Below are 25,810 nucleotides of genomic sequence, written 5' to 3'. Positions count from 1 at the left end.
CTCCCTTCCTCCCTTCCTTCCTTCCTTCCTTCCTTCCTTCCTTCCTTCCTTCCTTCCTTCCTTCCTTCCTTCCTTCCTTCCTTCCTTCCTTCCTTCCTTCCTTCCTTCCTTCCTTCCTTCCTTCCTTCCTTCCTTCCTTCCTTCCTTCCTTCCTTCCTTCCTTCCTTCCTTCCTTCCTTCCTTCCTTCCTTCCTTCCTTCCTTCCTTCCTTCCTTCCTTCCTTCCTTCCTTCCTTCCTTCCTTCCTTCCTTCCTTCCTTCCTTCCTTCCTTCCTTCCTTCCTTCCTTCCTTCCTTCCTTCCTTCCTTCCTTCCTTCCTTCCTTCCTTCCTTCCTTCCTTCCTTCCTTCCTTCCTTCCTTCCTTCCTTCCTTCCTTCCTTCCTTCCTTCCTTCCTTCCTTCCTTCCTTCCTTCCTTCCTTCCTTCCTTCCTTCCTTCCTTCCTTCCTTCCTTCCTTCCTTCCTTCCTTCCTTCCTTCCTTCCTTCCTTCCTTCCTTCCTTCCTTCCTTCCTTCCTTCCTTCCTTCCTTCCTTCCTTCCTTCCTTCCTTCCTTCCTTCCTTCCTTCCTTCCTTCCTTCCTTCCTTCCTTCCTTCCTTCCTTCCTTCCTTCCTTCCTTCCTTCCTTCCTTCCTTCCTTCCTTCCTGCCTTCCTGCCTTCCTTCCTTCCTTCCTTCCTTCCTTCCTTCCTTCCTTCCTTCCTTCCTTCCTTCCTTCCTTCCTTCCTTCCTTCCTTCCTTCCTTCCTTCCTTCCTTCCTTCCTTCCTTCCTTCCTTCCTTCCTTCCTTCCTTCCTTCCTTCCTGCCTTCCTTCCTTCCTTCCTTCCTGCCTTCCTGCCTTCCTGCCTTCCTGCCTTCCTTCCTTCCTGCCTTCCTGCCTTCCTGCCTTCCTGCCTTCCTGCCTTCCTTCCTGCCTTCCTGCCTTCCTGCCTTCCTGCCTTCCTGCCTTCCTGCCTTCCTGCCTTCCTGCCTTCCTTCCTGCCTTCCTTCCTGCCTTCCTGCCTTCCTGCCTTCCTGCCTTCCTGCCTTCCTGCCTTCCTGCCTTCCTGCCTTCCTTCCTGCCTTCCTTCCTGCCTTCCTGCCTTCCTGCCTTCCTGCCTTCCTGCCTTCCTGCCTTCCTTCCTGCCTTCCTTCCTGCCTTCCTGCCTTCCTGCCTTCCTTCCTGCCTTCCTTCCTGCCTTCCTTCCTGCCTTCCTTCCTGCCTTCCTGCCTTCCTGCCTTCCTGCCTTCCTGCCTTCCTTCCTGCCTTCCTGCCTGCCTTCCTGCCTGCCTTCCTGCCTTCCTGCCTTCCTGCCTTCCTTCCTTCCTGCCTTCCTTCCTGCCTTCCTGCCTGCCTTCCTGCCTGCCTTCCTGCCTTCCTTCCTGCCTTCCTTCCTGCCTTCCTGCCTTCCTGCCTGCCTGCCTTCCTGCCTTCCTGCCTGCCTTCCTGCCTGCCTTCCTGCCTTCCTGCCTTCCTGCCTTCCTTCCTTCTTCTGTATATCTTTGTGCATATGTTGTAACACAACTTCTACAACGCATTTAGGGATTTTCAGGCACCAATATTATGATCCCATGCTGCCAGATTTCTGCATGGCTTAATTATCAGGCTTAGGGGTCAGAATTCATGTTTTGCATACTGCTGATAATTTCAGCTGCAAGAAGTTTCTATAGTATTAGAGAAAGTGACCGCTGTGTAATAGCAACCAGGATGCGTTTTGCATGTTGACAGTTGGAGTAGTTCATGACTGACATGGAACTCTGCTTCTTTGACATCATTGTCAAAGGCTTCACTTCCCATAGGGATTTGCAGTTTATCTGTGGTTGGTGAATATTTAAAACTTTATCATATGAAGAAAGAATGAAGCAATCTCATTAAGTTCACAGGTGTTTTGTTTAACTTCTTTATTTACAAGTTGTTTAAATTCTCTTCCTTGGCATGTGCTCTTATTCCTTAATATTCAGGTAGGTAACAAGTTTTTCACATTTCAGGTCAAAAGATAATGAGACAATTTTTAAATTTTATGTTTATTAGACAGCCTTGTCAGTCCCTCCTCATGCCTGTCAGCTTGTAGCAACAGCAGGACAATTGCAGGACGGTGTTGCAGACGTGGCTGCCCTGTGTGCTGTGCAGAGAGCTGCAAAGATCAGTTGAGTTGCTGCTGTGTTTTGTGCTGTGCCATGGTTAATTTGCCACGACTGGACAGCTAGACGTGGCCCAAGGGCAACCTGTAACTGACTCAAGTGAACAAGAAGCTTGTAATAGGAAGGGAATAAGAATGTGTGATGTATTGTTTTCACTGAACTGAAAGAAGTGTTAGTTTTTGTACCTGAGCAAGGAGATCGCATACTGGGAAAGTGTGAGGAGCCATAAAATTCCCCACATGGCTGTTACAGTCACAAACATTCATTATTTTCCTATTGAAGAGAAGCAACAATTCCTTTGTGAAGGTTTACAGGAGCATAAAGACTTGAAGGAGAAAGGCTTGTGATATTTAAACCATTCAGATTCACTGGGAGAATCTAGTCCTTTAGGGAAGGGCTACAGGGAAGCCTTCATAATAGTCGGGGCAGGTGAGGCCACACCTGGAGTACCATATCCAGTTCTGGACTCCTCTGTACAAGAGGAACATGGACATGCAGAAGAAAGTCCAACAAAGGATCACAAGGATGATTAAGGGACTGGAGCATCTCTCATGAGGAAAGGCTGAGCGAGCTGGGGCTGATCAGCCTGGAGAAGAGCAGGCCTAGGGGGATTTCATCAGTGTGGGCAAATACCTGAAGGGAGGGTGCAAAACGGATGGAGCCAGGCTCCTTTCTGTTGTGCCCAGTGACAGGACCAGAGGCAATGTGTACAAACTGAACCACAGGACGTTCCCTCTGAACATTGGGAACCACTTTTTTACTGTGAAGGTGACCAAGCACTGGCACAGGTTGCCCACGGAGGTTGTGGAGTCTCCATCCTTGGAAATACTCAAAAGCTGTATAGACACAGTCCTGGGGAACCAGCTTGAGGAGGCTCTGCTTGAGTAAGGGGGATGGAACAGATACCTTCCAGAAGTCCTTTCCAGTCTCAGCCATTCTGTGATTCTGTAACAATCTGAGCAGCAGTGAGGCTACTGGACTTGGGATATGAGATAGATCTGTTGGGAACCCCCATAGGAAGGTTGCACTTTGCAAAAACATAAAGAAATCGTACACTTTTGGGGTCCTGATTGTGCCATTGAAGCCTAGGGAGATTATGCTGGGGACACTGGGACCATTGCAGTTTACCTTTCCATTTTCTTGCGTGCAACGTGGCTTCACATTTTTCTTACGATGCAGAGCATTATGCATAGGGGGGAAAGATTGCCCAGGTGTTAATGTGTAAGCTTGAGGCTCAGAAGACATATGGTCTGTTCCCAGCTCTGTGAAATATGTCCTCCATGATCTCAGACAAATCATTCAGGGCTGTGCTTTCCCCCACTGCCTGTGGAGGATGCCAAGATCCCACAGCCAAGGACAAGAGAGAGTCAGTTTTTCTCACCACTCTTGAAATTAGTTCACAGAGCCAGGGTATGTCCCTTTCTATGTCTGAGCACTCCATTTCCAGAGCAGGCTCCTACTAAGGTACCACAAGGCCACAAAGTGCCATAGGAGTCATTCCTATAAGTACAGCTTCGGATTCATTCTCCCCTGCTCTTGTGGAGCAATCCCTCCTAAGCAGAACATAAGTCCAAGATGTTTTCCACAGTTATCATCAAAATATTTTTTAAAAAGCAATTTAATGAGATGACACCCACACTCTGAGATGAAATTATTCTAGATTACCATTTTCCCTCCCTCAGTGCCTACTCCCTTCTTTTCTGGCAGGATTTAAGCAGCTAATATCTATATGACTGCTAGGAGTTAGGAATTATATAATGAACCAAATCATAAACAATGGTGCCTATTAATACCAGGTGAGGATCAAACCCTTGCGCCTTCCCCATTTGAAAGCTGTGGTAATGAAATTTCTCGTGGTGTATAGCTTTGGACTGAATGGAAAACACTCCGTAGGCAGAGTCAGCCAAAATCTTTCTGGAACTGAAATGGATGAGGAAGGGCCAAATGGACATGAGGACGGTGCTTCAAGAGATAAATAGTATTACAGGGACAGAAAAGCAGACAGGAACAAAATGGTCCAGACAGGCATCATCATCACTGAGATCAGGTTTTGGCCAATTTTCCAGGGGATGTAGAGCAAATAAGGGTTGAATGCTGATCTGGAAGCTGCCATTGAAGGGAGGGTAGTAGCATATTAAGATCTTTGGATGGAAAGTGTTACATATACTTCCTTAAAATAATATTTTCATTTTAGTTAATTAGCAAGTATTACTATACATTTTATTTATTAACTACATTTTATTTTTGAAAGTCAGGCAAAAATATAAGCTGTCTGAAGACCGTCTCCCACTTTCAGTATTTTACCTATCCAAAAGCCACTCTATCCCTTGTCATTCTCTTATTGGGACTGAAATGAAAAAACAAAAATGGCATGTGACATCACAGTTTAGGTGGAAATTTCCATTTTTTTTTCTGTATTAATATGTTGTGCTTCAAATCTCTGTTAATTATTTTTCCTTGTTTAAAGCAGGGTTTTGTTCCTTTGGAGGGATGATTTATTGTAAGTGGCTGTGAAGAGACATTAGGAGAGCAAATAGTCCTTTGGGAACAAAGAGTCACAACACAGAAAAACAGCTGTTGGGACTATAACAAAGAGTCTAGTGTGCCAACATGCATCAACAAAATTCAAGATAGGGAAAAAAAGGCCAGCATCCTCATTTGAAAAAAAAGAACAAACCAAACCAGAACAAAGATGTAAACATCTGAAATCTGGCAGATGGATCAGAGGTGTATACACCAGAAGAGGAGAAATTGTCGTGTGTGGGAGGGGGTGAAAATGGAGAAGGTGCTTCTGTTGTATCTTTGGGAATCAGAATAAATCAGTACCATTTGAGAAAGCACAATGACAATTAAACTGGATAGCTATGGAGCATTAAATTTATTGTCAAGGTAAGCAGTGGGAGAACCAAATCATCCACTGATGTAAAGTCAGTGGTGCTAGAATGGATTACTAACCCCATGATTTATGTTATGATTCAGATAGCAACAACATTGTTCATACATATTTTGGATTATTTTGCAATATATAACATTACACCAGTAAAGTATTTTAGTGCAGTCTGTTCCAGCTGATGATCAGGATAATCTATGGAGGCTGTCCTGTAAGCTCTAACCCATGGCTATAGCTCAGCTCACTATCAGAAAACTCTGAAATGCATTTAAAAATGTATTTTTTGTTAGGCTGAGTATTTGTAAGCTGCTTTTTGGCAACAATGTCTGACAGAAGAGGACCCAATCTCCCTTACCTTGGGATCATCCTGGGAATGAAGGGTTCTCATCCATTTAAATAAGGTAAAAACAGTAGAAAACTTTAATGAATAAGTAGCATAATTTTTGACACTAAAGGCTTGAGGATTCTATAAGAAAATCCAAATGGCCAGACTATCTCCTTGGTCTAATCTCATTTTCTTCTGAAGCAGACTGCAGTTGACCTTTCAAGAATTTGCCTTATTTCCAAAGAAACTCTTTGGTGGAAGTGAGAGTCAGAAAAGGAGTGGAGGAAGGGGCAGTTTTACTCCCATAAACTCACAGAAAATGGATGAACCCACTGAGAGAGTGGTCACAGTTAACTGCCACAAGTCCTTGACCCCGTTAGAACAGGCCCAGAGAAGGGCCACAGAAATGGTCAGAGGAGTGCAACATCTCTCCTACTAGGAAAGACTAAGAGAGTTGGGGTTCAGCCTGGAGAAGAGGAGGCTCTGGGGAGATCTTATTGCAGCCTTTCAGTACTTAAAGGGGGCTTCTAAGAAAGGTGGAAGGAGACTTTTTTACTAGGTCCTGTAGTAATAGGTCAAGGGTTAATAGTTTTAAACTGAAAAATTATAGATTTAGATTGGATATAAATAACATTTTTACAATGGGAGCAGTGAGACACTGAAACAAGTTGCCCAGAGAAGTTGTGAATTGGAAAATCAGGCTGGAAGGGGATTTGGGCAACCCGATCCAGTGAAAGATGTCCCTGCCCGCAGCACCGGGGGCATGGACCAGATGATCTTCAAAGATCCCTTCCAATCCAAACCATCCTGTGATTCCATAATTTTGTGATTCTAAGTCACAGGAGCCCCAAAGGTGTTCCAGGTCATACTGGGCCCTGAGCTACAGCTGGTGTAGACCCCAGGTAAGCTCCTTACTTCCACCCCTCTGTTGAGCACCCTTGAGCATAAACAGACTATTTACTGTACTACTGGCTGCTAAAACTAGAGAGGGAACCAATTCTTACACTACACTCCCCCAATGACAATGTCACACTTTAATCCATGTAGCTTCCCTAACTAGCTCGTGGAGGCAATTGTAACTAAAAGCATGATTTATGCGAGAATATGCTAATTCCACCATTAATTTGAGACCTTAAGCACAAAATATTGGCCTGTTTTCCCCATGGCCTACATGAATTTTACATCAGTGGAATTAAGCTGATACCGTTGGAGTTATCCTAATTTGGTCTAATAAAGACAGGAGCAAAGCAAATAACTGTTGCTTTATTTTTATATGTGCAATCCATCTTTAATACAACTGTTTTCTTTAAGAATTGACTAACCTGCACCCTTAGATTACCCCTAAAATCTACAGGGCATTTTTTTTCTAGGGTCATCTGCACTCCCTTATACCTTGTCAAAGGCAGCCAGCTTTCTTTCCTCCTGGCTCTGCCTTCCCAAGTTTTCCCAGGCTGATCAATCACCAGATACTCTGCCCTGCAGGTAGCTCTTCTCAACTCCAGCTCCACAGCAAATACAGCAAGAGGCTGCTTAACAAACTCTCCTTTGTATCACCCACAGACAAGTCTAGTGCACATTGCTGTTAAGTGAAAAGCTTATCTCCTGCCACAAATGTCCTTTAAGCAAATATGAGGAAACTCTCTGTGTTCAGATTTCAGGATCTCACCCTGGGACTGCAGCTGTGGCATCTAAAATGTAGGTTTTATCAATGGCATGCAAACTCAAAAACCAGGGAACTTGGGCATCCCTTGTGCTGGTTGACTTCCAGGTCCTGCAATGTAACTTTGAGAAGACCCTGGACAAAGAAATGGACGAAAGCTGCTGCTCTCCCCTTTGTTTGATATGAGAACGCTGAACTCCGGGCGAGTAGCTGAGTGAAATGCTTGTTTTGCTATAAATAATTCATAACTTTCCAAACAGCTTTCTTCAAATACAATAAAGTATGTCTTTCACTGAGAAATTCCCTTTTTAATTTTTAAAACCAATTTTTCTTTTTCAGAAATTAGAAAGAGAGAGACATCAGTTAAGCAGTGGGGCTTTTTGTTTGCTTGTCTGTTTTTGTGATGGCTGAAAAATTGGATGGATCTTGATCTTTCTTCACATACATTTCACATTGGAACAGACCTTGATCTTATTTCACACAAGTGTAACTACACAGACTTCGATGACAGCCTCTTGCTAATTATGTCACTGAAATGTAAGAGATTCACTGCACCATTTTGCTCATACATAACAGCTTAAGCAGCTTTTCTTCTAACACTTGTAAAAACAAATTCTAGGTAAAGTACAGGAATTAAAAATGAAATTCAGTACTAGGCACGCAGGAAAGTTACAAGATACTGGAAAAAAAAAGAATTTGGAATAAAAAATATCTCTTTTCAACCTAAACACCAACCCTGACAGATTAGATTCATCAAACACTTTATTCATAGGTAGTTTCCCAGGAAGATGTATTAAGTTTCAATGGGAAATATTTTGAATGAGGTTTTGTTAAGTAGAAAATACCCCTGATGTTGGTGGAGTTTTGGGGTTTTTAAAATCAGGTTTACAGTCAGCACAGGGCCTAATTCAAGGAAAGTTACACATTGATAGTATGGGTGATACAAGCAAATCAAACAGCTGTTAATATAATAAGTGTAAATCTACATACTTAGGAGGCTGAAGTGTAGCTCCTGTTAGGGTTGGAAAAAAATTACTATTATTTTTGCTTTTGTCATACTGGTCTTGAAGTTACGGGATGCTGGAACTCCCACATCTCTGTAAGACAACTTTACAAAGTGTATTCTAATAGTAAATTGATACAATTGTGTATCAATTGTCAATTAATCAGATTGCCTTTCTGAAAGCTTGAATATGTGCATTTAAGATGTCAGTGACTACCTTATCTTAAATGCACCCAATCTGAAATTTTTTGACTGGTATCCTCCTATATATGAAGCACACAGAGCAATTTTATTGCTGTATAAAGTTCAGAAATGCATTCCTATAAGCTTCATATACGTATTCAATCTTTCTTTTATATATTTGCTTTTTCTTTTAGTAAGTGATGGAATAACAACACTTTCCTTTGGATGGATTATGCTACATGTGAACTGCTTGTTACTCCTCCTGCAAAAATAAGAAAAGCCCTTCACTTTAATTTGTTAAATATCAGCTTGAAAGCAAAAAGCTTCTGAATGGCTCACGCTCATAGCAGACCATCCATTGAATGGGATCAGCACTTCTCCTACTAAAATATCTGAAGTTAAAGATTTGGAAAAGAGGTTTTTGCAGAGATGACCCATTTACAAGCTGGACTTAGTCCAGAGACTATAGAGAAAGCCCGCCTGGAACTGAATGAAAACCCAGACATTTTGCATCAGGATATCCAACAAGTCAGGGACATGATCATCACAAGGCCTGATATTGGGTTTTTACGTACAGATGATGCCTTCATCTTGAGATTTCTTCGAGCCAGAAAGTTTCACCAAACTGAGGCCTTCAGACTGTTGGCTCAGTACTTCCAGTATCGCCAATTAAATCTGGATATGTTCAAAAACTTCAAGGCTGATGATCCAGGAATCAAACGGGCTCTGACAGATGGGTTCCCGGGAGTACTGGAAAATCGTGACCACTGTGGCAGGAAGATTCTTCTGCTTTTTGCAGCCAACTGGGATCAGAGTAGGTAAATGTAGATAGTGTCCTTATCTTTTTACATACACTCACACTCAGCTTGTAATGGAATATTTGTGATCATATATAGCAGCAAGGCCATTTTCAGTAAAGTATTTTGCAACCATGACTCCATTTCAGTAAAACTTTCATCACCTCTCATTCTTCAGACATAACACCACTGAGAGATAAGGGTATATCACTGTATCAGATAAGTAGCTCGTGTGTTTTTTTTTTTTTCTATAAACATTTCCAGGTTTTAGCCAAATAGTGTCTGTTTGCTATAAATACATTAATGTCTATTATATAATTGCTTCAGTAATATCATAGACTAACCAAGCAGGTTGACAGAAAGCAAATGCCTCAAAACATATGGGTGTTCTCGTAGCTCTTCTGGTGCAGAAGGAACTGACCATATTTATTCTGTCTCCAGACTTCTTAACAGATATTTTTTTTTGTTTTAACCATTTCATGAATTACAGCCTGTGTTATGAGATTTCCACAAACTGCATTGTAATTTCTACACACTCTGGTTACTGTACGCTTGTTAGTCTGATAAATGAGAGATTCATGCAAAGTGTATTTTCTGTTCAGGTCATTTCTTTACAAAATGGTATGAACAAAGACATCTCCCAGCCATTATTATAAAATTATATCCTTAAATGTTAATGCTGTTAGTCAGCTTTTACTACAGAGATACAGAGAAAAGGGGTTAGTCCAGGAATATCATGTTCACATTGCCCTCTTTGTCAGAAGTCATTCCATTCCATTTTCCCTGCCTTCACAGTAAGATGGAGAAATGTAATCAACTATAGGATTGCCTTATGTTCTTCTGATTTTTGACAAAAATCAGACCGAAGAACAAAATTCAGATTCAGGTTCTGAGTATCATAAATTCTCATGAGTTCCAGGTAGTATTTTTTTCTTGATATGGTCTAAAGTTGTCCATGAAAGTGTCTCATCCCTAGGAGTCAATAGATTGGAGCTATGAATTTATGTTATAGAAATTATTAGAGAAGAATATATATATGCCTTCAATTTTTCATGTTAGATGTTTTCTGTGAAAACCTTTCATCTCCATGTGAAAACAGAGTTCAGAAGTGTTTCTAATTTTCCTTTGTGTGTACAGATCTGGTAAATAAATGTACAGAAAAAGTTGCAGAAATGTAACTTTACATATACAAAAGTGTTTGGTCAAATCCAGAGGTGAAGCCAGTGATGAAAGTCCTATTGACTGCAAAGGGTCCAACAGTTTACCTCCTGACTTTTTGAACTGTGATCTTGCCTTTCTTCCAACCGCAAAACCCTTCCTTTAGCAGTTGGCCTGGAAAGAAAGATGAACAGGTATCTTGAATTGATGGAAAGTATCAGCTTTAGATGACAGAAACACTGTGACTCTACTGATTGCATTAGGGGATTTAGATATTATATAGACACAGCTTTGGGTTTCTGATCCCTCAACAAAATTAATCCTTGTGATTAACCTTGTGCACCAGGTCTTGCTCCTGGAAAGCTGAGTGCTGCTGTCTAAGGCTTGTGCAATGAGATTTTGACAGAACATTGATTCCTGTCAGATCTTCGCCCAAATTTTCTGCATGTCCTTTAATACACATCCATATATATGTGCATATGTGTGTGTGCAAAACCCAAAGTGCTCATGCATGCAAGGTACCTTGTTTCTGAAAATGTAATTTTAACCTTCAAAGAAGAAAGGCCGAGCCAAATAGGATAAGGTATACTTTCCTAAGGCTTCTCAGTGAAATTAAGTCACATGCAAATTTTACCTCTGTTCGGCCACTGAAGTTCAAATCCACTATGGATTCGAATGACAAGAAGTATAATTTCTATGGGCTCCAAGTGCAACAGGGATTTGGGACAGGAATTGAACTGTAAGTAAATAGAGGGATGACCTCTTCCTTTTTTTACTGTCTAAATGTGTCAGTAAGAGCAAAAGCTGCTAAGAAACAGAAAATGAGTGCAATGTCCTATTAAGCAACAGGGAAGCAGGTTATCAACCAGAATAAATATATATTCCTACATATTTCACAAAAACCCTCAAACATACAGGCACTGTATATATCTTACATACATGTATCTTGGGCAACCTTTCTGTAGATGTGCCTTCAGTGATGGCAAGATGTTTACAAACTTACATTTCAGCTGAATGCTAATGCAATCAATTCATATGATACCGTGATGTTGACATGCAAGAGTAAGAGCTCAGCCTTCAGCATGCCTTTCTTAACTTTAATCTCATTTGCAGCTGGGTGTGTGTTTCTTCATGATTAAATAATAATTTATAAGGGAGGATTTATAAAGAAATAATAATTTGTGAAGGATCATTTAAAATCAGCATAGCTATAATCCATAAGCTGATTTTCAGTCCAGACATTCTTACCTTTTGTACTCCTGGGAGTATGGTGGCTTTAAGGATCACATGTCAAGGAGGCAGAAGCAGCCTCAAAACTTTTTGGTCTTACAAATATACTGTTTTTTAAAAGGAAATGTCATTATTTGTGTAATGTGGCTGCTTGGACAAATCAGATCCAAGATGTTTTTAAGGGATTTCCTGTACCAAAGTTAAAACTTCTATATGAGCTTTAAGAAACATTTGTATTTTAATTTTCAAGAATGTGATAGATCTAACATCTCTAGAAAACTAGCTTTTAATTTCTCAGTGTTTCCAGCTTCAGCTTCCAGTTGCTGGATTGTGTTAGTTTAAAGGGACTACAAAAATATGACAGCTTCCCATGTTTGTATTTTTGTGTCGTGGCCATGTAATCTTTTAACCTACTTTTGAATTCACTGAGGATGTGGCACCGTAGGGTAAGTAACTGTCAAACAACAAGAAGATAGTGCATTAGCTACTCTACAACAGTGGTTCCTGTGTTCACTTTTAACAATGGTGAATGTAAAACAGCTAACCCCCTTTCCTTTGAGGACAAAAGAGCCTTGTGTTGTCCACAAGGTAAAGAACATACTTGTTGGCAGCCGTCATAGCAAAGATAATGTTCTGCGAAGTATTGCAGTCGCTCAGTGTCTTGCAATAGATTAATGCTGACAAACCTTAAGTAGATTGAACTTCTTTACTCTCAGAACTGGGAAGATTTTTCATGTTGCTAACACTCTTCATCTTACTTTTCTGGACCTTTCCTATCATTTTAGCACTGTTGTGAATGTGTAGATGGATGAACTGAATACAAACTTCCACTAATAAACCATCATGTGATAACACCATCTCTTCTGTTCAGTAGTTCCCTCTTTTTAGATATAAGATTGTCACTGTTTTCTTAGATACTCTATCACATTTTGAGCTCATGTTCAGCTCAAACCTGCTTCCAAGTCACTGCTTCCTAAAATACAAACATCACTGGTAAATGTGTCATACATTCTCATCCATAATGTGGGCACAGTCTAGCATGTGATTCACACTCTTCTGCAGAGCTAAACCTGTCCTCCTCATCTATTAACATTGCATGGGTTTTGTGACATCTGCAAAGTTCACTGGCAAGGATTTTATTTTTGCTTCCACATCACTGAAAAAGGTAATTATTACTGTTTTGACCAAAACCTCCTTGATGACTAGGAAAAAAAAAGCCACAAGGAATGATAATTCTTATTGCCAAATCACTAGATGAGGTCTATCATGGTGTCAGGTTTTCATTCATTTGTCATGTGCTGCACTGGTTTGATTTTGCTCTATTTTTTTAGACAGGTTTCTTAGAGGTGATGTCATCACTTTCTCTCTAGGTTCCACATAGTATATTTTGGATCTGTTAGTTAATGTTAATCACATATGATACAGAACAGAAAACTTCAGAGGTATTGAATAAGTGAAAATGAGCAGATGGATAGAAAAGGAAGAGATCATATTAGTTCCAAACTGAGGGAGAGGAAAATGTTGAGCTATATTACTGTACACTAGAGGATCCATGCATGGGAGGGCCATCATTCACTTTGATCAGAGCTCAGTCCTCAGAGGTGCCGAATAATCTAACTACAAGGTGTGAACTCACCCAAAACCCTCAAAGGCTTCACATATACCACTGCTTACAGAGCACCTTATATTTAAATGGAAATCATAGAGTAATAAAGTCAGATAAGGATGTCAAACTGATCTTGTCAGGAACTTTTTTTATAAAACAACTTGCATCATAAAAAATCCCAGTTTGTAAAACAAGTATATGTGTACATACAAATGTACAGTTTTGATGAGACCTTAACCAGGATTTCACATAAAAACAAATGTTTTGTCTGCTGGATTACAAATACTCTTCCTCACACTTTTCCATTTCAACAGTCTCACCAAACCTAAGCCCTCACTCCTCTGATGCACCTCTAGTGATACTGAAGCTTTTAAAGAAGTCAGATAAGAGTGCCTTTTTGACTGTTAGATTGAGGAAAGCCTTCACTAACTATTGCAGCTCTTCCTAGGTCTGGTACTGCCGCCTAATAGATCTTGTTCATACACTGGGGAGATGGGGGTTGGGGTGAACAGGTAATTCAGCACAAGGTGTTCATTAGTCTTCCAAGTAAAGATATTTTCTTCAAGGCTGTTCAGCCAGAGTAAAATTTATTTCTGTGGAGAGAGCTAGCAGAAGGACTATCTGCAATCATGATCCTCTGCGAATAGGGTCTTGGTGTAGGGGAGCAGAAGTCTGCCCATTGTCTTTTGCAGTAAAATGATAATTAATTTCTGTCTTCATGTCTGGACCACTGTGTCTTAGAAGCTGTGACATAGCTTCAAAAATTCTGTAAGTCAGACAGAAAAAGCTGCTTTATTTACAACATATATTCCCAAGTCAGCTGCTATCCATAAATTCTCTTTTATTAACCAGGGAATCTGAAATGCCAGATACTTACCATTCTGTAAGAAAGTGTATTGAGATAGGCTAAAGGGCAAGGAAATACTCTGACATAGTGGTAAACCAACAGCTATAAATATTTTAAAGCATCACAATAGAAAAAATTGTGTCCTTGCAGAGAATGCTCATAGTGGTGTAATTACAAGGATCTTATCATCAGCAGGTCCTGTTGGTATAAATGAATATGTCTGAAACGCTGATTATTCCAATATATTTCAAGGATAATCTCAGATGCTTAATAGAATATGAAGGAATAAACATCTGTTGAGACTGATTTATAGTCACAGGCAAACTGTGGCAATAACTTAGCCTCATAGCTGTTTATTATGAGAGATTACAGCTGAAATACGGCCAGCCCTGACACCATAGTGTTACATAGCAAGTCTGTGTTTGGTTAGGAGGTAGTTCTTCTGTGTTGGGAGATCCTTACAGTAATGCAGATTGAGGTTGTTGTTCAAACATTGTATAGACCAATAAATAGCCTAGAAACACACTGTATTAAAAAATACTTTATATTACATTATTGCATTACTGATCTAGTCTGAAATAGTAGCAGAATTCAGGGTAGTAGAGGAAGGTAACGTAGCATAGGCAGAATACTCATTTCAGGGGGTAACAGATGTGCAAATTAAATATTGGACAAAGAAGATGAAAAGGAGCTCTGTCTTGTAATGTTTTAATTTGCTTGGAGGCAGCAACCTAATTCAGTTAGTAACATTTGTTATGGAAGCCACGTTTGGGAAGGTAATTGTAGTCCATATGAATGACAGAAGGATGACATACAGAAATGACAGTCCTGGGTAGGGCTGAGAAGGGAATCACGGAAGAGAGAGAAAATGTCTGAAAAAGAGAAAGAAAAACAACAGCTGGGAAAGTTATGAAGCATATGTTGAAGAACGAGAGAAGCCTGGCTGAAAGGAAAAAAAAAAAAAAAAAACAGTGAGAGGGGGTAAGGCAATCAAACACATATTGAGAGGGAAGAGAAGGTGATGATCGTGTCGAGCTGAGGGCTGACTGAAGAGCTGTGAAGGACAGTGCCAGTGGGTGAGACAGACAATTGCTGGAGCTGGCCTGCAGAATAACAAAGGGAAACGAAGGGCAGACTGGAAAGTGGCTCTGTGCCACCTCCCTCCTGTGGAGAAAATAAACCAAATCCAATCCCCAAGCTTCATAAACCAGAGACAAGGGCAGTTGATTAAGAAAAATATACACACACAAACACGTGTACACAATGAACACATATGCACACATGCACACACCCCCCATTCCTTCCCAGATTGTTTCAAGACCCAAATTTTGTGGGGGTGTTTATGTCTGGGTGGCAGAAAAGAGAAATTGCATACAGTTGTGATAGCACTTGTCCCTAGAAAATGACCCATACCCCTACATGGGCCATGTATGTCATCCTCACAGCTGGGTTCTGCAAAAGAACATTATAGCAGAGCTATAACAACAGAATAGTACAAAGCCAAACAATATGACATCCCATTTGGGTCTTTGTCCCTGTGACCCTTGGGAACAACTGGTAACCACAAATGAATGTTCTTACAAATAGGAGTTTGTTGAGGTGAGACTCTGTAGGAAGAGATCAGAATATTTTTTGCTTCTGCTTTTCCTAAATCAAGTTTTCTAAATATCTGATATTCTGATCAGTTTCTAACTTGCCAAACTAATTAAAAGAAGCTAAGGCAAATTCATGCCTTGCAGCAGGAGCAGACTGCAAAGAGTCAGGGGAGGAAAAAAAAAGTAATTCTGACTACCTATTTAATAGGTTATATGCAGTAGAAGTGTTAGAAAAGAGTGGAGATACTGAGCTAGAAACCTGAAATACATTTGAAATGTTAAAATTCTAATAATTTCTTGATATATTATTTCCTCAGGCCATGATTTGTTTAAGACTCTTTCTTCTGAACTCTAAGCCTCTGTATCAATTGCTTTTTACACATGAATAGTCGCCTTTTTCACCAGACCCTGGTAAGTACTGAGCATCCTCCACTTCCAGCACCCTCAAAGCAGCACAAGGGGTGCTTGGGAACTACTGCCATTAGCAGGCTGGTTGTTCCCAGAGGAGTTACAGCAGACAGCATGAATTCGGTCAAGGGGTGCACGGTGTGGGGAGTGCTGAGCTCCACAAAATGGCTGAACAGCATGTTGGGGTAAATTCTGCCTTGCTACCACTGTCACCTTGCCTCAGGGTGCTCGTCTACCTTGGCAAGGCTGGAGGACAAGGGAGACGTCAGCTCCCGCGGTTGCACTGAGAGTGCCACAGCCATGTATATCCATGGGATGGTCTTAATAATATGAGGAAGTGGTAGAGGCAGCCATCAGCCACAGGCACCTAACAATTTAGCAGACCAAACAGAGGTGGAGGCCCAGGGAAAGGATAGAGGAGTAAAGACATTCCAATAAACCAGCCTAAAAATGGAATTGTTAAAACTCTTCCATACAAGATATTTTGCCTCTTTTGACATGGGTAAGCCAATAAAACTGGTGGAGCAGCATAATTAATATGTCATGACTGGATGCTTGATTCCTAAAGAGAAGAAAATGGAAATCAATCCTTGAGGAAGAGGAAATTTTTGTCTTAAATTCTGAATGCACTCTCACAATTTTTATTTGTACTAAGTGCAGCAACCACAGGGGCAAAGACAGCTATCCCTTGCTCCCAGACCATGATAATTTCAGCTCTGGAAACTTCCTGGAGTGTCCATTTGTAGCAGAGGACAGAGGGCAAAGCCAGCCAGTTAGCCTCCTGCTGGAACTATTTCCTACGTAACTACCTGTTTTCTGCCCATGCTGAGTGAATTTGCATCAGTTAAGATTAATTTTTAAGGGAAAGGTAATATGCAAATATCTTCATTGGTGCTTTTTCTTTATAGAAAGATGCTACCATTTTTCCACTTTTCCACTGCAGACACAGAGCGGATCGTACATGTCTGTGCATGGATCAACACATGTGGTGCCAGTCGCCTTTCATATATGCAGTATAAAATCACAGCACCAAGTAATGTTATGATGCTATATGATCAATAACAGTCTATTTGAAAAAGACATATGGATTATTTACATAATATCCCAAAATATATATTTAGAGGGCCGAAATTCAGAATTTGATTGAAGCTGTAAGATTCTAAGCAGTTGAGTACCATATTTTAGAAGTTAATATATGAATATACATAAGAAGATTTGCTTTTCAGAGGAAAGTTGGTATGTTTTCTATTTTAACCTTGCCAACCTGCTGTGTATCAAACCCCTTGTTGGGGACCTGCTGTTGGGCACTGTCACAATGAAGATTTGGGACCAGAGGAACCTTTGGTCTGTTCCAGTAGAACCACTCTCCTATGATCCAGTAGAACCACTCTTATGTACTTTACAAGACATGTACTCTCACATACTTTACAAGACATGCAGCTGATGGTCTGAATTAACAAATCAGGAAGCTCAAGACTTTATTTTTACCTTTTAAGACCAACAGGGTTTTCTTCATTGAGTTCCACTCACAAGCCATCCCCACGCCTTCCTTGTTCTTTCCAATAGATAGTCCTCTGCTCCCTTCCACAAAGTTCTAATTTCAGCTCCCCTGGTTTTATAACACATCAGTAGAGGAACTAAATTCCATACAATCAGATATGAATGAAGTAATAAAGGTGAAAAAACAAGTGGTAACAAGCAGAAGGCTAATGCTGAAATGTAATCAGGAACATGCACTCCCCTTGCCAGTGCTAAACCTTTCACTCCTTCCTTCCTTCTGGCTTTCTTTCACAGCAAATCTAAGCAATGGCAGTCATGTATATTAAATATGCACAGATCAATCTACAGAGTATATGTGGTACCTGTAGCATTTCAGAGTGCCATGTTATGTGTTAGCATACAGAATTTCTTTTGTATAGGTATTTCTTACCAGGAAAATCCACACCAGGGTACAAAAACCTTATCTAAGGCATATTCATCCTCTCCTATTATCTTGGACCTGTGATCCTCTAAGCTGTTCTCACTTCACGAGGTTTCTGAATGAGAATGCATTGCCTTGTTTTCCCAGGGATAATCCTACCCGTCTGTTGTGTAAGTACAAAAGGGGAAATGTGATTTATATTGAAAGAGATTGCTGAAAAATCCTGCTTCCAAACGCACTGCAATATTCATTTGAAAACTGAGATAAAAAAGGAGGAGGAATAAACTCTGACCTAGGGAAAGAAGGCAGGAAATCTTTCCATTTCGTAGGTTCTCATTTACATGTAAGCCACTTTTAGTTGGCCACTGCAATTTAAAGTCAGTTTCACTCTGATAAAGCCTTCAATTCTGTTTGAATAAAAGAACTTTGCAAGTCTGGGGAAAATGTCAATTTGTATATGTTGTAGCTGCCAATGAATGCCTTTCTTTTTTCCAGCATCTTACTATTATTCTCTGCTAAAATGTATACATAGGTACATGTACACTCACTTTCTTTCAAAGAACATTCTTTATGACCCATTTAAAAGTAATTCAGGATCATTTGGGGGTTTATTTCAAAAAGAGGCATATCAGATGCAGACTCCATGTTAAAAGCCAAGGAGCTTTGCAAGACACCAGACATACCTGCCATTACTGGTTTAGTTGTGGCTGATATGTTTGTATCTACTGGGATTTCCTCGTCTCTTGGTTTGTTAAATAAGGTATTCATGGTTGATTAATGGAGAAAATGCTGGATGGGCAGAAAAGGATTTGGGGGTAAAGGATGGACTACAAATGGAATGATACAGTAAGGTGATACCACTGAGGAAACAATGTCTCTGAGCTGTATTACAGGAATGTTGTCTGCAGAACACCAGAAGTTATTCACCTTTACTCACCTCAGCTGACCTGTAACCTAAGTACTAGCATGCGAGACAATCTGAGCCAAGTCAATAAAATAATAGTAAAACAAGAAGTCTGGAAAGTATGACAATATAATAAAAGTTGAGGACAATAAGAGATGGAATATGAATATTCCTATATGTAAAAGCTTATCTTAGTAAAAGGTGGTTGTGAAAAGTTCCCCATTTCCTTAGGGATAGGAATACAGAATAAAAGCAAATAAAGTAACCTTAAGCAGAATTAGATTTCCTAAAATGAAAGAACATGTAATGATTAAGATGTTTCAGGACCTGAACAGGTAACTGAGGCACTATGTGGATTCCTCATCACTGGATCTTTTACTGAAGAAATCAGAGACAAACTAGGAGTACTTAAGATGATGCAGTGTAGGAGATGTAAGAGATGCTGTCAGATAACTTCCTATCTCCTATTTATAGGATTCATTTTGCTTTGTCAAAAGCCTCTGAGAAGGATAAACTCAGAAGGTTCTTTAAGCTATCTTTCAATTTAAAAACATAAACATTGCATCAGTAAGCTCTGGTATCTAAAAGTCCAACAGACTATCTTGTGTTTAAGAAATGCTATGTAAAAACAATTATCCTATCTGGGATTCTGAATACATGTTAGGTGTTTTATGTATCAATTATATTTGAAAATGGATAGTTCTAATATTTTATGGTCTTCCAGTGTCATTGTTTTCTACAGTGGAGTGTGTCTCCCACTCACTGTGTGCTAAGGAGGAGGATAATGGTCTCAAAACTCATTGTCTCCAAGGTCTCTTGCAGCCTTCTTGCTGGATGAGAACTTGTTTGAAACCACTAACTAATGCAAGTATCCTAACTTTGTGAAAAGGTTGCTGTGCCTATCTGTGATGTGGAAAATTACAGAATCTCTAGGTAGGTAGTCCATCTGGAAATAGTCCTACAATCGGAGCTTTCTGACATGACCACAATAAAAGAAGTTCTAAGAAAGTATCAACGAGCAAATTCTCTGTCAGGAGGGGTATGCAGATGTAGTGAGTAAGAACGGTGCTTTCTTGTGCCTGTCTTACTTTCAGTGGCATTGAGTTTTCCCATGGGAGGGAGTTTCTGAAGTACTGAGCGTGGTTGGTTGTAAAATGTCTTAGTGCAGATGTAGTGTTGGCTACATGTTCATGGAGGGAATGCTCCAGCTGACACAGGAGCCGCATGGCCTGTCCCGGTGGCTGTTGAGAATAGCACAAAAAGAGCCTTCAGAGGTCTTGCTGGCCCTGCAAATCAGCAGTCACATCCCTACATCTAATGAAATATAATTAGTGTAAAGTCACCTTCATCTTAACTGTGAAATACACTGGAGTATGGTTCTGGCACAGCTGAATATCTAGTCACCAGGACATTAAATGCTTTTCTTGAATACTACTGGACCTACCAAGACAAAAATACTATCTTAGTAGAGTGGGTTTGAACTTTAAGGACTTTACTGTTCTATGTCATTCAGATGCACTAGGGTCAGGGAAAGACAGTGAATAGCAAAGTTTGTATTAACATATAATGCAGGGAGATAACCTACAGGCAATTGTCAAATGTAATAAAATGCACAGACTTTAAATGCAGCTGCACCAAAACTCTTGCCCAGTCAATCCAGACCATGGCTGTTGAACTGGGTGACCTCTTACTGCATGATGTATCTAAAAGGACATTGCATTCATACTGGCTAACTGTGTTTACCAGTAGCAAATTCCCTACATGAATTTGTTAGTTTTTCACTATCAGCCCTAAACTGGGTCCTAACACACTAGGATGAAAAAATAAAGCAAGGCTTAGACCCCACCCTAGAGAGTTTGCAGTCTAAATGGACAAGAGAAAAGAAGCCTTGAACACCTTTATTAAATGAAGAAGAGTGCATCGGGGTGTCTGGGGCTCCCTGGGGCAGCAAGGCAGGGCCAGGCATCTTGCAGCTGGCTCTGTCCCAAGGGAGGAGAGCACCCCTGGCCTGATGGGGGGCTCTCAAGGATTTAATACAGTCAAACAGTTTCTTACTTGTCACACAACTGCATTGAAGACAAGGTCTTCTTTAACCCTGCTTCCAAAAGACACAGAAGGAAACCTGAACTGGCCCCCAGCTGACCCACAGAGAGACTTCAATCCTGGTGCAGCTCTCATGCCAGGGTGGGCAGAACAAATCCCTTTGCCTGCTTTTTTCTCCCCTGAAGAAGCTCTACATCTCCCAAAAGCATGGTGGAAAATAAATCTCTTGACTGCCACCTATGCCTGGCCCAGGCTGTGGCTCACTATAAATGTCTACAAATATATCTTCAATGGAAAAATGGTTATTTTGTTATCCTGAAGTACCCCAAAAGATAAGAAGTGTTACTATACTAATGGTATGTTGAGAAAAGAACCATTTGCCTGTCTGGTGGTGCCGAGCAATTAAGAAGGGCACACAGGCCATGGGCAAGACTAATTTCTGCATGTGGCAAACTGCTCCAGTGTGAATTTGGCAGTATAATACAAAATGAAACAAAAGAAAAAATTGGAAATAGTTATGCTGGAAGACATGCCCAGTATCACGAAGCAGGTGTGATTTATAGCTCAGTACTTCGATTAGCAGTGTTCTCTGAGGACAGGCTCTGGCTGGGACCCGGGGAGCAGCAGAGTGTGGGGGTGAAGTGCTGCAGCCAGGCAGAGGGGAGGAAGGTGTTCATCAATGTCCTGCTTGCACAAGGTCCCACTGTGCCAGACCTGTACTCTGTCATGCAGTTTCCTACTTCTGGAATGAAAAATGACCTAATTCATGTCTACAGTCATGTTGTGGGGCGCTTAATAAAACTAGTGCACATGACTAGGTCAGAATAGGTGAACTGAAAGTCTGTTTTCTGACTTCCATGAAACTTTGAGTTAGAAGATTGCATGTCTGAAGCCAGGGAACCTCCTTATAGAATTCTTTCAAAAGCATATAGGGTTCATGCATTTCCAAAGAGCAAGAAGGCAAAGAAAACTTTTTTTCATAACATCTGATTCAACAATGCATATATGCACATGCATGTGAACAAGCCCAACAGATTTAACTGTGGAGGCCAAATGCAGCAGTGAGACTATTCATACGTTTTACATTAGACATCTGTTTAAGTGCCTTATGGCTTAATATACTTCTCATGCAGAAATGAAACCAGTGCATTTACTTCACCGTTAAGCATTTTTGATTAATACTAAAATTGCAAAATATTAACCAAAGTTAAATCAACCGAATACAAGAGTTCTGGCAGATCAGGGTAATAAAAACACAGAGAGGTTGGAAGCACTCTATTTTTTGTGTAGTTTTGTGGAGTAAAACTAACTGCAGCATATTGGGATTCATTTTGCAGACACTTGATCACTTGTAGTTTTTCTCTGGTATTGCCATAAGGCCTTTTTAGTAACATTTTTGTGAAGTCAAAGCATTGGCTAGAATAGAGAGCAGTATGTACCACAGTTGTTTTTAAGTAAATGAATTCTGCTGTTGTAACAAATGTGTCACAAAATTGTGCTTAGATCTGTAGGAATTAACTCTCCCTGCCTGATTTTACCCTTTCAATACAGTATAAACTGTGAGGCAATGACAGAGAAAAAAGGATACGCAGTATAGTATTAACAAACCCTGCACTTTTAACAATTCATCAACTGATACCAAATTACACCTTTTATATATTAAATCTTCCACAGACCATATCTTGCTGTTATGGTGCAAGCATCTCCAATGCCATCTCCTGAAATATAGGCATTGCTACCTTTAAAAAAGACGTCAAGATGCAACTATTCCAATAAAACATAATATGTTCATGGTAAGACCCAATCCATTACTTTCTTAACATCAGACCAGTTAGATCTCAAGGAAAATGAATTGTGACTCCTGTTTTCATAAAGGTTTTTTTACAGGAAGGAATAGGTGAAAAATATCAGAGTTTCTTTGTAAACAAGCTTGTACCAGTGACTGGATGCAACTGTTTTCCAGAGAACAAGGGATGATTTATTTGTTCAAGACTTCCATGTTTTCCTCTAATAATGAAGTTTTCCTTCTGGCATTTTTCTCAAGGGCTTGTAACTAGAGTTGCTGTGGCAATGTCTGCTGATCCTTTTTCTGCCTCTTTGTTGCTGACTTTTGACAAAACAGGGCCTCCCTGCTGTCTGTGTCTTCACTGAAGTGGTCACTACTGCTTGTGGTTGGAGTAAAGATACTGGTTGCTCCAGCTAACTGTTTCCAGAGGTGGGTCCTACAAATACCACTGTGAGGTCTGGGAGGACATCATTGTGCATTGAGTTCAAAAGCATAAAAATTCTATCTGCCTACTATTTTCTGTACTTAATTGTTACATATGATTCTCTGTGAGCAATTATTTATAGTTGAATAAGTATTGTAGAGTAGTGACATCAATTAACCACATTTCTTCAGTAAGTCCCTGTATTGACTATGTGAGAATTCTTATCAGTGTGAAAAAAAAGAGAATTAATTATACTAGCTGCACAAACAGAAGCAATACAAACAGAAATAGAATAGTATAAAACATTACATCCTCAATGTACAGTTTCCAGTTGTTTAGGAAACCGAAAACACAGCCCTTTCCCCCCAAAACAGCAAACCCTGAAGCAGTGGTTGCCAGAAGACAGACTGAACATGTACACATGTAAGTATACTTTACTGTATGGAGGATAGAATGATTTAAGAGGTTGCCAATAACTTGCGTAATAAGAAATTAATGAAACTTTTCTTTCAGAATTCCTAACATTGCAATTCACATGAAATTCTGTTTTCAACTCAGCTGAATTTCTATAGTTTATAAACCACTTAAATTGTTTTTCACTGCAATTCTTGTGAAAATGTGATAGTCTGCTAAAATAGTAACATAACTTTACTATTCCAAGGCAAGGACAACACTGCAATTGCAACACTAATCTGTACTATATGGGGAATTGGCATGTACCAAAAAATTGTACTGTCTTCAGGGGAATAGAGGACAGCAGGCTGGGCTTCCTTTCATCGTTACTGTATACTCAATATAAGACCCTACAATCTTATTTCTGTTGCCTATGATCTCAACTTAAACAGTTACTACACCCCACTGATGTCAGTAAGTGACAAAAAGATCCATCCCATCCAGGAAAAAGCCTTCATGCTGCTAGATCACTGAATTAGTAATCTTGGTTAAAAGACAGATTTTATTGTAGAAATTTAAGGTTTCAAATCCTGATAATGAAATACAAGTAAAGCATTAATTAAATGCTTCAGGTAGATTGCCCATTCTTTTATTTTTTTAAAAAAATAAGGAAATTATGTACCGAGTCACTGCATTCACAGAAAACGAAGTACTCAAATATTATGTCGCATTAGTTTTAGAGTTTTAAAACATGCTTAATTTTCCCATTTGTGATTATGGTATCTGAAATCACACTTTATAAATTTATTATAGACTGGTTTGCCCACTGATCCTGCACAGGAGGCATTCTGAGAACAACTGTAACCCTGACAGTTTCTCATTTTCAATTTGAAGCTTGCATTTTAATATTATTGTTCCTTAATTACTTTATCTGTTTTGAGAAAACCAACCTAAACACTGTTGTATTTCTAAATGAGCTGGGCCAATAACATTACTTTGTTTGGGTTGCTGCTTTGGAAAAATTTCAGGAGAGTCCTTCTATGCTCACCTCCTTTTCCTTTGTTCTGCACTTCTCTCAGAAAACTGTATTTTGCAACTTCAAAACCAAAAAAAAAAAAAAAAAAATAAAAGAAAGAAAGAAAGAAAAAAGATTTTTTCCAAAAGACTATTTTGTCAAAGAAACCCTGTACATCCCAGGAAAGCTTGCTTCCTCGTTTACAAATCATCAGGTGGTTGTAGCTGTCTCTGCATCAGAACAAATTTTGTTCTTCTTATTCAAAATATTCTGCTTAAGTGGTAGTAAAATCCGCAGAAAAAGATTTTTATCTTCCCTTAGGCAGACCTCTTTTGCTCCACTGCTGTCATCCATACAAATATGCACTTAGTAAAAGGCTAGTAACGCTACATAGTATAATGCTGATGATACTTGATTTCTGTATTCAGTAATTCCTCTTCAAAAGGAGCAATTGCCTCACCCACTGGAGTCATTACAGAAGCAGTTTTCGGTTCTACTATAATGTGGTATGATTCAGTCTGATGGTGTCCTCCATAACTTTTGTTTTCTGCTAGTTATTTATAAAATTCATTTCATTATCAGTCTTTTGTGATTGACATACTGGAGAGTCATATGTCCATGGAATACAGATCTCCCAAAGCAACTTCTGTCAGCTGTTTTCCACATTGGAGATCTGATACCCAATGAAGGCTGAGACAACTGGAGAACGTGAATAAGAAGACAAACCTTTTTTTTTCATTCCACTGGTAACATTTAACCAGACTACTCATTGTTGGTTGAATCACATCACATTTTTATCTTGTTAAAGATTCTGTAAAGTCTGGAGTCTTCTACAGATATGCTCTCTTAGGGGGAATGGTTGTTGCTATTCATTCCTTCACTTTCTTCAGTGAAGTTGCATGAAATATGATCCACTTAAAAGTGTCTATGGTGAAAACTGCTCATTTTTCTTGAGCTTCATGCCACTGCATATCCTTTTCAGAGTAACTGTGCAAAGCAGTTTCTTTGTGACTAGCAGCACCATGATCCCATACACTTTTAACAGTCTTCTCTATTTCATAAATCTACGCGGGCTCATTTTTTTCTGGTCCTTCTCCCCTGCTCAACTGAATCATTATAGCAGATTTTCTTCATTGTTGTTTCTGAAGAGACCTGCAGTTAATTTTTCCTAGACTGCTGTCTTATGAATCTTCACAGCATCTGTTTTGAGTTCCCCAATGATCATTTCTACATCAATAATATCAAGTTCCTCCATCTTGTCAGCTATATCAAAGTTGCCTATTGTTCCAGTGGGAAACCACTTTGATATATAATGCTTGACACATCTTTTCATTTGCTTATAAGAAATGATTAGAATATTTTCATGTCTGTCTTTTATTGGCCCTGAAGGCCTCTAACTAAAATAATTTATAACAGTTCTGGTGACTGACATCACTTTTGTACATCTTTTTAATGTCTGCCACGTTCACTGCCCAGATTTAAGTACAGGCATAACCATAGGTAAATG

General features: G+C 39.9%; 1 protein-coding gene across 2 annotated transcripts in view; it reads left to right on the top strand.

The window, feature by feature from the left end:
* CLVS1 (clavesin 1) overlaps positions 1–25,810 on the top strand; it is a 110,025-nt gene that overhangs the window by 4,386 nt on the left and 79,829 nt on the right. Inside the window, exons 1-2 of one of the 2 annotated variants that reach the window (XM_032994883.2) lie at positions 5,333–5,406; positions 8,371–8,994. In XM_032994883.2, coding sequence (XP_032850774.1) covers positions 8,606–8,994 — 389 coding nt within the window. In that variant the 5' untranslated portion in view covers positions 5,333–5,406; positions 8,371–8,605. Of the gene's footprint in view, positions 1–5,332; positions 5,407–8,370; positions 8,995–25,810 lie in introns of those variants that run through there. The other variant, XM_032994881.2, reaches the window with a different exon arrangement.

Source organism: Tyto alba, unplaced genomic scaffold (assembly GCF_018691265.1).
Source record: "Tyto alba isolate M040663 unplaced genomic scaffold, T.alba_DEE_v4.0 Super-Scaffold_9, whole genome shotgun sequence".
Lineage (NCBI taxonomy): Eukaryota > Metazoa > Chordata > Aves > Strigiformes > Tytonidae > Tyto > Tyto alba.
This window is presented reverse-complemented; position numbering and strand designations above follow the sequence as displayed.